Source organism: Dreissena polymorpha, chromosome 9 (assembly GCF_020536995.1).
Source record: "Dreissena polymorpha isolate Duluth1 chromosome 9, UMN_Dpol_1.0, whole genome shotgun sequence".
NCBI lineage: Eukaryota > Metazoa > Mollusca > Bivalvia > Myida > Dreissenidae > Dreissena > Dreissena polymorpha.
In genome coordinates, this window is record NC_068363.1 from 13,910,330 (window position 1) to 13,922,340 (window position 12,011).

The 12,011-nt window shown below is 33.8% G+C and overlaps 2 protein-coding genes across 6 annotated transcripts in view; one reads left to right on the forward strand and one right to left on the reverse strand.

Moving 5' to 3' along the window:
• The window catches only part of LOC127844170 (uncharacterized), a 295,187-nt gene that overhangs the window by 62,848 nt on the left and 220,328 nt on the right, over nt 1-12,011 (forward strand). The gene's annotated exons all lie outside the window — the stretch shown is intronic.
• The window catches only part of LOC127844159 (F-actin-uncapping protein LRRC16A-like), a 101,570-nt gene that overhangs the window by 38,387 nt on the left and 51,172 nt on the right, over nt 1-12,011 (reverse strand). Inside the window, exon 28 of the mRNA XM_052374185.1 lies at nt 10,429-10,495. Coding sequence (XP_052230145.1) covers nt 10,429-10,495 — 67 coding nt within the window. The remainder of the gene's footprint in view (nt 1-10,428; nt 10,496-12,011) is intronic.

Sequence of the window (12,011 nt, forward strand, 5' to 3'; positions counted from 1 at the left end):
TCTATATTTTAACTATTTTAAATAAAAGTTTTAAAGTCGAAAAAAAATGTATGAAAATTATAGTCTTCATTTGCAAAGTATATCATGTACATTTCATTTATAAAAGTTGTACTTAGGTCATCTGAATCTCGAGCAAATACAAAACAAGAGGACCAGAGGTCCACAGTCGCTAACCGGAGACTTCAGGACACTGAACGTCTCTCGGCAACTTTTAGATGTTTTTGAAACCATTTTTCAAACACATCCAAGACATAATTGGGACAAATCCTCTGACAAAGTTTCATGAAGATCAGACAATAAATGTGGCATTTAGAGTGTTAACAAGGCAAGTGTTGATTATGGACGACATAGGAAGGAAAAAAGGCCCTCAAAAAAGCTCATCATGAGCACCTTGTGCTCTGGTGAGTAATGAGCACCTTGTGCTCTGGTGAGTAATGAGCACCTTGTGCTCTGGTGAGTAATGAGCACCTTGTGCTCTGGTGAGTAATGAGCACCTTGTGCTCTGGTGAGTAATGAGCACCTTGTGCTCTGGTGAGTAATGAGCACCTTGTGCTCTGGTGAGTAATGAGCACCTTGTGCTCTGGTGAGTAATGAGCACCTTGTGCTCTGGTGAGTAATGAGCACCTTGTGCTCTGGTGAGCTAATGAGCACCTTGTGCTCTGGTGAGTAATGAGCACCTTGTGCTCTGGTGAGTAATGAGCACCTTGTGCTCTGGTGAGTAATGAGCACCTTGTGCTCTGGTGAGTAATGAGCACCTTGTGCTCTGGTGAGTAATGAGCACCTTGTGCTCTGGTGAGCTAATGAGCACCTTGTGCTCTGGTGAGTAATGAGCACCTTGTGCTCTGGTGAGTAATGAGCACCTTGTGCTCTGGTGAGTAATGAGCACCTTGTGCTCTGGTGAGTAATGAGCACCTTGTGCTCTGGTGAGTAATGAGCACCTTGTGCTCTGGTGAGTAATGAGCACCTTGTGCTCTGGTGAGTAATGAGCACCTTGTGCTCTGGTGAGCTAATGAGCACCTTGTGCTCTGGTGAGCTAATGAGCACCTTGTGCTCTGGTGAGCTAATGAGCACCTTGTGCTCTGGTGAGCTAATGAGCACCTTGTGCTCTGGTGAGCTAATGAGCACCTTGGTGCTAATGAGCACCTTGTGCTCTGGTGAGCTAATGAGCACCTTTTGCTCTGGTGAGCTAATGAGCACCTTGTGCTCTGGTGAGCTAATGAGCACCTTGTGCTCTGGTGAGCTAATGAGCACCTTGTGCTCTGGTGAGTAATGAGCACCTTGTGCTCTGGTGAGCTAATGAGCACCTTGTGCTCTGGTGAGCTAATGAGCACCTTGTGCTCTGGTGAGCTAATGAGCACCTTTTGCTCTGGTGAGCTAATGAGCACCTTGTGCTCTGGTGAGCTAATGAGCACCTTGTGCTCTGGTGAGCTAATGAGCACCTTGTGCTCTGGTGAGCTAATGAGCACCTTGTGCTCTGGTGAGCTAATGAGCACCTTGTGCTCTGGTGAGCTAATGAGCACCTTGTGCTCTGGTGAGCTAATGAGCACCTTGTGTTCTGGTGAGCTAATGAGCACCTTGTGCTCAGATGAGCTAAAACGTCAATTAGAATTACTATATGTTTAAACCTTAATTTAAACAACATCTCAGTATTAAGCAAAAATTTAATAGATACTTCTATAAAATTATTGCATTTTTTTTTACATGTTTGGAAATAAAATACTGTATACTATACTGCATAAGGCATTGCTATGCACCTTTAAAGGGGTAGTTGAACTGTACTAAATACCTTTGCTTTTGGACTTGGCTGATCGTATTTTCCACCACAAACACAAGGACATCCTACTGTGGGTCACGATGTTGATCTAGTTCATGATTATTGTCCACAATAGCGACACATATCCAACTGTTATTTTCCTTCACATTTTAACCACATTTTGTTCCATAATATCTTCACTTCCTATCTTTTTTTCCACATGCATGAAAATATATTTTCAATATGAGTAATTTGCACTTTTGACCCGACTGATTATGTATTTTAAATGTGTATCACATTAACTTCCCAAAAATGACATTTACTGATTGCAGTTTAAAGTATATACTCATTAAACAAGGAACAATATGTCTTTATATAATAATATACTTTCTGCAAATTGTATTTACCAACCAATTATTTTTAGATTCATAACTATTAATCATAATTATCAAGTGAAAGATATAACATTAATATGAACATTTTTATTTTGCATAATATTATCTTGTCATTTAAAAAGCAATTTTATAATTAGATTCAAGCTTAAAACTAAAAATATTCTGATAGGCACAATTAATTCAATCAACAATACACTTGTATCAAAATACATGTAAGTTCTCTCTAAAATTGAGACATACTTAAATAATGTACACAGATACTATATCCATTGAATATTTGAAGGACAATTGTAATTATCTGATGTACAGATATCAACATGAAATTTGATTACTAAAAGGGTGATTTCAATTAGGATTAGTTTAGTTTAAACATATTTATTTAAGCTCGATTGCATCGAAAGCCTAAGGCTTATTTAAACGCTCTCGAGTCCGTTTCCTGGGCCTAGAACCAGTACTTAGTGTCTTTGGGGGAGATCTAAAGAAAGCTCCCACGGTGGGGATCGAACCTGTGATCTCCCGGTCCCTAGGCGGACACCATATCCATTACACCACGGAGACCTTTCAGTCAGATTTGCCATTCCAAGTCAGATTTGTCTTGAATTACTTGTTTCTATCACAACCACTTAACAGTCATTATCTTTAATGTTGTTTTAAAATAAATTCTTGAATGTGAAGATGTTCTTTCAGTCAAATTTAAACACTATAATATTTTCACTTTGCCAATCATGGCAAACACCTTTCATTGAGAAACAAGCAAATTCTTTGAATTGATATCTCCCACCAAATAAATTTTGTGTGACAGACGGACAGAAAAGAAGGACACACAGACAGACTGAAAAAACATTCTGATTCATACACTGTTAAAAACCCCAACCTCAAAAGAGATAGACTATCATTGTCCTTGACTTTATTTTCGATATTTAAATTATAGGATCCTCATGAGCTGCACCATGGTAACATTGCAGCAATTGACCATGCAACTTGCAAGACGTATAATCTCTAAGTTGCAACATAAAAGACGTATAATCTCTAAGTTGCAACTTACAAGAGGCATAATCTCCAAGCTGGAGCATCAAGGGCTTGATGTTGAAATTTGCAAAAATAAAGATATGTACATGACAAACTCTGATAAAGAACTGCAAACTTTGCCATGTTTTTGCAATTTATAATCAACCACTTGCAATATTGCTCTTTCTTATCAAAAAGCTAAATTTTTACATGGGAATCGCCCTATTTTCATTCATATTTAACATGTACTAAACATTTTTACTATTTAATTTATTTTCCATTTTTTTATTTTGAAAATAAAAAGACAGGCAATAAAGAACAGATAATTATCAAAAATAGGTGTAAACAAGAGCTGTCACCATAGGATGACTTATGCCCCCTACAAACACTTGAAAGAAGTTATGAGCTTTTTTCGAAACCTAAACGCAGATTTCGAAACCCTAAGTTCAAGGTCAAGGTCACAGGAGTCAAAATTTGTGTACGTATGGAAAGGCCTTGTCCATATACACATGCATACCAAATACGAAGGTTATATCTCAAGGGACATAGCAGTTATGAGCATTTTTCGAAACCTAAACGCAGATTTCGAAACCTAAACGTGGACCCTAAGTTCAAGGTCAAGGTCACAGGGGTTAATATTTTTGTGCGTTTGGAATGGCCTTGTTCATGTACACATGGATACCAAATATGAAGGTTATATCTCAAGGGACATAGAAGTTATGAGAATTTTTCAAAACCTAAACGCAAAGTGTGACGGAAAGACGGACAGACAAACAGACAGACGGATGGACAGACGGACAGTCCGATCACTATATTCCCCCTTTTCTACGAAAGGGGGCATAAAAACATGAGCATGTTCACTATTCAGAAATAAATGTGTTCAGGCTATTACACCCATGGATGCACTTGGGTGCACATACAATGTACACAAAAGTCTATCCCCAAAAGGATGTTCATTTTGTGAAGACATGTATAGACTTAAAAAAAATGACATCATGTCTGAAATTATCAATAACATGTAAATCAATATTTTTTACTAACCAAGTGTATTAGGCAAGCATATAATTCAAATGAGTGTTTGTGTACATCAAGTTCAGTACATGAAAATAATTTCCTTATGGTCAGAAAAGGATATGGGGAAAGATTTAAACAGTAACAATTGCACTTTATACCCACATATGGGTTCATGTTTAATGTTGTATTATTAAGTTATTTTTGAATTCCACATAATGACATAAATAATGACATTTAAAACAGCCTAAAATGTTAAGTCATACTTAGCATTACACGTTTTCGTAAGGTGCAGTAACAAATATTTTTGATGAATAACAAAAGAAAAACCTGATCTCATTAGGTGTATTTTACCTGCCCATTTACAGCTTAGGTGTTTTAAAATGTGGATGTACAGAGATATCTTGGCAATACCAAACATGAATCTCCTTGGTATTAAAGTATGCCAAGTGACACTTGTATTTTTTTTCTTACAATTGTCACAATAAGTCTATGTAAATTAAACTTTAGGTTTTAAATGTATGAATTATGCTGTCAAACTTCAACCTGATTACTGAATGCTCCTACAGCCTTGTAGAATAAGGTCCATTTTTTGAAAAACATAAAATACCATTCCTGTTTGAATGTTTCAAAATAATTCACACTTTTCACAGGTATACTCCTTTATGTCACAGAATTTGAAACCTCAAATTACACTTCAAACGTAAATCTTCAATTGAGAAGTATAATTTGATTATTATAATGAATGTTAATTTAATCACAAACTGTGAAGAATCACAACAAACCCATTGTCTTAATTTAAATAAACATATTCTATCCTTATTCAACTGTCAATCTTAATTAATATAATGTTATAACACAATGACTACCACAAAATTTACATTTGATAACAACTTCAATCCTTGTTGTCATGCTCCGACGAAATTAAATAATATTTTCAATGTCTATCATGTCACACACCCAATACATACTCAAGGATTTTCTGGTTCAATAAGCACAGAATGTCTAGATTTTCTGTAAATTTCTCTCTCTATTATCATGAATTTACAACCCCTAATATCCACAAATTTAGTATGTCATTCCCTATTCAAACATTGCAATCACAGAACCAGTTGACACTACTCACTCGGAAGCTCTTAAACTTGAATCAAACAGCTTTAAATCAAATTACTCACGTTTCATACAATATTTTAATATTTTGTCACGAGATATTACTTAATTAGCCAAATATTCATTCTTCAAAACAAGTAGACCATTAATGTGTTGCATTCAAATCAGCTTTAACAAATACAATTCATCACAATGAGAAGCAAAAAACTGTAAATCAAAAAAATATCCCAGCTGTTAATATTTCATTAATATTGAACTTGTTAAAATCCTTCATTCATGTCTTTATCTGCAAATATTTATGTCCATCAACTTACAGGGACAAATGCATCATGTGATGCAAATGGGTCTACAGAGATAACATTCATATCAATCTAACATTTAGCATCATGACTTCCTACTTGATCTGAAATAAGAATATGAAAGGCATCCCCTTCTACACTATGACAGGTGGGAAGATATGTGTGTTTAATTGACCAGTGGATATCTATTTGGTGTGCATTTGACTGGTGAGTTGATGTTTGTGTTCAATTGACTGATGGTTCGACATTGTGTGTTCATTTGACTGGCTGATAGAGTCTAATTTTCATTTGACTGGTGGGTTGATATTGGAGCTCATTTGACTGATGGGTTGAAATTGGTGTTCATTTGACTGATGGGTTGATATTGATGTTAATTTGACTGGTGGGTTGAAATTGGTGTTAATTTGACTGATGGGTTGATATTGGTGTGAATTTGACTGGTGGGTTGAAATTTGCTGTTGATTTGACTGGTGGATAGATATTGGTCTTCATTTGACTGATGGGTTGATATTGGTGTTCATTTGAATAATAGGTTAATATTGGTTTTAATTTGACTGATGGGTAATATTTGTTGTTCATTTGACTGGTGTGTTAATATTGGTGTTCATTTAACTGGTGGGTTGATATTTGGTGTTCATTTGACTGATGGGTCAATAATGGTGTTCATTTAACTGGTGGATAAAATATTTGGTGTTCAGTTGACTAGTGGGTTAATAATGTTGTTGATTTGACTGATTGGTTAATATTGGTGTTCATTTGACTGGTGGGAAGATATTGGTGTTCATTTGACTGGTGGGATGATATTGGTGTTCATTTGACTGGTGGGATGATATTAGTGTTCATTTGACTTGTGGGTTTATAATGGTGTTTATTTGACTGGAAGGTAGATATTTGTTCTTTGTTTGAGTGGTATAGGGCAATGTTAGATGTTCATTTGACTGATGTTATAATTATTGGCATTATTTTACCAACGGGTAGCACAATGATGTACTTTTACTGTGGTATATATGTATATTTGGTCTTCATTTCACTGTTAGATAGATGTTTCATGTTCATATGACAGGTGGGTAGATGTCTAATGGTTATTCCACTTGTGGTTTGATTTTGGTGCTTATTTGACAGGTGGGAAAGATATGTCGTGTTCATTAAATGGTTTAGACTAGATACAAGGTGTTCTTTTGAGTGGTGGGAGATATTTGGTATTTCATTGACTGCAGGATATAAAATTAATGTTCATTTGACTGCAGAGTAGACAGTTGATTTTCATTTGGCATGGTACACATTTATTTAATGCTCTTTTGACTTGCACATTCATTTGTGTTGATCACCTGATAAGTACATCTATATTCATTTAAATTCACTGAAAAGTACATCTATATTCAGTTGAATTCATTAATAAGTACATCTATGTTCATTTGAATACACTGATAAGTACATCTATGTTCATTTGAATTCATTGATAAGTACATCTATGTTTATTTGAATTCATTGATAAGTTCATCCATGTTCATTGGAATTCATTGATAAGTACATGTATGTTCATTTGAATTCACTGATAAGTACATCTATGTTCATTTGAATTTACTGAGAAGTATATCTATGTTCATTTGAATTCATTGATAAGTATATCCATGTTCATTTGAATTCACTGATAAGTACATCTATGTTCAGATGAATTCATTGATAAGTACATCAATGTTCAATCAGAATTTACTGAAAAGTGCATCTATGTTCTTTTGAATTCACTGATAAGTACATCAATTTTCATTTGAATTCACTGATAAGTACATCTATGTTCTTTTGAATTCACTTATAAGTACATCTATGTTCATTTGAATTTACTGAGAAGTATATCTATGTTCATTTGAATTCATTGATAAGTATATCCATGTTCATTTGAATTCACTGATAAGTACATCTATGTTCATTTGAATTCATTTTGAAGTACATATATGTTCTTTTGAATTCAATGATAAGTATATCTATGTTCATTTGAAATTTACTGATAAGTACATCTATGTTCATTTGAATTTACTAATAAGTACATCTATGTTCATTTGAATTCACTGATAAGTACATCTTATATATTCATTTGATATCACTGATAAGTACATCTATGTTCATTTGAATTCACTGATACATACGTATATATTTATTTGAATTCACTGATAAGTACATCTATGTTCATTTGAATACACTGGTAAGTAACATCTATGTTCTTTTGAATTCACTGAAAGTACATCTATGTTTTTTTTGTATTCACTGATAAGTACATCCAGGGTTTTTTTCCCACTTTTTGGGAAGATAGCCCATGGCTTTGGAATTGGGACTTTTATCGGCATGTTTATGAAATTGGGAAAATAAATTCATTAGCCTTTTATATTATGAAAAGTCCACTGATTAGGGAAATACTAAATTTGCTATAACTCTTTATAATCATTCAAATTAAAAGAACAAAATCATATAATACTTTGTTAGATGTAATTGAATTAAAATTGAGATAAAATACGCATTAGACACTTTCTAAAATAAATGTTGTTGTTTTTTTGTTTGTTTTTTGGAAATTGGGAATTTTTTGCCACATTTTGGGAAAAAAGTATACTTTTTGGGATTGGGAACATAGCCGAATTTCGGCTATAAAATCAGGCCAAAAAAAAACCTGACATCTATGTTCTTTTTAATTATGGGTTCACTTCTAAGTAAATTAAAATAATCAAAACATTTTCATTTTATTAAACTGTTGAGACTTAAATTAATTGATAACTAATTGCAAGAACATCTTCTTGTGAAAATATGCCGAATTGTCTAAAATTATCTACCCCAAAACTAAATACAAATCAACAATGATTTTTGTTTATTTAATATTTTTTGTAAATGTTTCTCCATAGTTATCTTTAAACTGTCAAACATTTTCTGGTCTCTGTCAAGAAAAAGCATGTCGTCAATTTGTATTTATCAACTTCTTAAAAGAGTTAAACAAGAATCAGCAAACAAAGGATAGTAAATCTATGTTAAGTATAACATCACAGTGCACAAAAAAGCACTTAAATTGCAAGTAAATGCTGTAATTCTATACCATTCATCTTGATATCAAAGATCAACTTCAATCTACTCATATATTGAACTGCAATTATTGAACACTTTATTGTATTACAAACACTTGTGGCCCAACCAACCAGGAAATAAAGTCTGGGGTTTATTGGCTACAGCTGTTAAATATATTGATTAAATATAAAGGTCTGTGTGTCATCCTGATTTCTACAAGAGAATTTCTTTTAAATTAGTCTTAACATAATTTTTGTGCTGAAACTACATAGAATACAATAAATGCATGGTAGTAGAAATGTGGAATGAGTTTAGAGATTTATCTCAAAACAAATAACAGCTGTTTTGTAAACAGCAGTATCAGAAGCAAACATAAAATCAGTAGTAAGTAAAATGTCAAAATGTTGACATTTACATTTGTTGATTTATAACTTTCTACTACTGTTTTCTCAGGTTTGGTTTCTTGAAATTGTGTTGAAATAGAAAGTCCTATTCATGCTTGTATTGGGTCACTATTTTTTCAAACATTCCTGACATTACTTATCCCTTCCTCCATCAGAAGCAAACTGAAAATGGCATTTGCAACCAGCATGAGACCAGAACAGCCTGCGAATGACTGACAGTCTGTTCAGGTTGTATGCTGCTTATCATTATCTTAGGGTTGGACATGAAGCTTTTCAATCTTTAATACATTAAGAAAGAACTTTTATTTAATTTTCAAACTTAAAATGCGTCAAAATGCGTTTATTAGGGGTAAAGGGTTATGAACTTTCATAATTCCTCTCAAACTTTCTGACAAAAACACCAAAACACCTCACACCTATGCAATTCACAAAATATCAAACAGACACATACCAGGGCCCATTTTTACCAAACAATTCTCAGACTTAAGTCTGAGAATAAACAATAATCTTTAAATTTGAATCAACAAGATTTGATTTAATTTTGAGTCAAACTTGGCATTAAATGCCTTTATCTACATCATTCTTCACGTAGAACACTCTCTTAACCCACTTCAGATGTAAATTAAAAATGTGCACACAGCCTTAAACCAGAACAGCCTGCAAGTAACTCACAGTCTGTTCAGGTTTTATGCTTTTGCTGCTCATTAGTATCTAGGGGTTGGAAATGAAGCCTTTAAAACTTGAATCTAGTAAGAAAAGTCTTGAATTAAATTTAACTTTCTAAGGGACTACATATGTATCAAAATATGTATCTATGTGGTAAATGATTAAGGCCATTTTAAACAGTGGAGACCTGTATTATTCTAATCAAACGCTGGAACTAATATAACATGGTTATAAGGCTATTTTGTTATTCTTAAGTCTCAGAATGGGTTCGTGAATACGGGCTGTGGACTAACAGAATGGGTTCGTGAATACGGGCTGTGGACTAACAGAATGGGTTCGTGAATACGGGCTGTGAACTAATACAATTTTTCACAGCAGATCTACACATCATACAAATATTTATGCAAATATGCAAAACAACACTTAGATACAAAAACAATAATAGGCACACATTTTGCAAAATAATATAGAATACCAATTAAAGGTTATAAAAACAGTGAAAGCAAAACAACAAAATGAAAGTGTTCAGTGTGGAACTATTTCTCAATGTTTCTCCTTAAATACAGCATATTCACACACAAACCTCGATAGGCAACACCATAAGGTACATACATACATACATACATACATACATACATACATACATACATACATACATACATACATACATACATACATACATACATACATACATACATACATACATGTACATGAAATACTTGGAAAAGTGTTCTTACCTATAACAGACTGAGGACGAATCTTGCGAGCTAACATACTCTTGCGCTGTGGTGTCTTCGGAGATTCCTGCAAATATTGGTGACATTTGAAGTTCATGAAAATGATTTAATTTTGTTCTTCTGATTCTTGGGGGTCCCTGTGTATGTCAGATTCAAAACAGTGTTGGGCCCAAGATGTTTAGACATTGATTCTGGGTAATATTATTTTTTTCAGACTGGTGGTCTATTCAACACATTAACCAGCAAAGAAATGCATAAAGCCCACTAACCCATCAATATTATTTTTTATTAAGAGTTGAAGAAACGGCCAATAAAATGAATTAGCCTGACTAACAATAAAAAAAACACAAAAAGTTCCAACACAATACCAGGCAAAATAACACAAAACAGCAGCATTTTAAAACACAAAATCATTTTTAAAGACTATGTCACATTTTAAGGAATAATTCAGACTGACAAATTTGTTTTATTACTTATTCCATTTATGCCTAGCGTCTAGAAAAAAGGCCTTGGCAAACAGCGTAGACCCAGATGAGACGCCGCATGATGTGGCCTCTCATTAGGGTAGGCGTTGTTTGCTTAAAGGAATTTCTGTAAGAAATATTCTAAATATAGAAATAAATACACTAGACATCCCTAATTTAGGAAATAAATTGATCCAATTAAGTAGTATGGGAGAGTCCACTTGGCATAAATGGGTTAATGTTGAACCCTGGATTTAAACTTTACTAGTATTCAATCTTGATGTTTTTTCAGAGTATATTAGAAAGCTCTCTTTGAAGGTAAAGAACAAAATGTTAGAGTACTAAAAGAGAGAATCAGGATTTTCATGATGAGAGATGAAGATGAATGTTTGCTCTATATATTACATGGCAGACTCACGTGAGTTGTCCTTATACTGACCACCATTACAAAACCTACTTCATCTAGTATTTATTTTGACAGTTTGCATTGCAGTGTGAGTGGGGGGGGAAAAAAATTATTTTAACACCAAGTGTAAAACAGTTGCACTGAGGAAATCAACTCAAACCACCAGTTATTCAAAATTTTACTATAGTGACTGTGTACTCCTTTTACGCCTAACACCGACTGGAATGGGTCAAATGGACTGACAGAATACAGACAAACAGATGACAGGCTTTCCTTTAATCCCCAACCCACTTTAATCAAAACACAGGATTCTGTATTTAGAGTGTGATTTTTTTCACATATATATTTGAAATAAACGGCAATTAATGATCCTAAAGAACCTGTTCAGTTTCCAATAATGTTGATTTATAGGGAGTTTGGTACAAAGGGAGTTAATATTTTAATGCAACTGCAACTACGTATTTTCACGTTAGCCTGAAATTCATGCAAAGATTTTAAAGATAAATATGTTAATGATAATTGTGTGCAACCCCAAAACAACAAATACACATGTATACGCATATAAAGAATTCTGTATGTGAGTTATCAAGAGCAAACAGTTATCCTTCATGCAAGTATGCATGGACATAAACAAAAGAATACTGTACCGAGTATGTAAAAAGCTTTAATGAAAACAATGTTGCATCACCTCTCTGACCTTGACTTCAAATGGT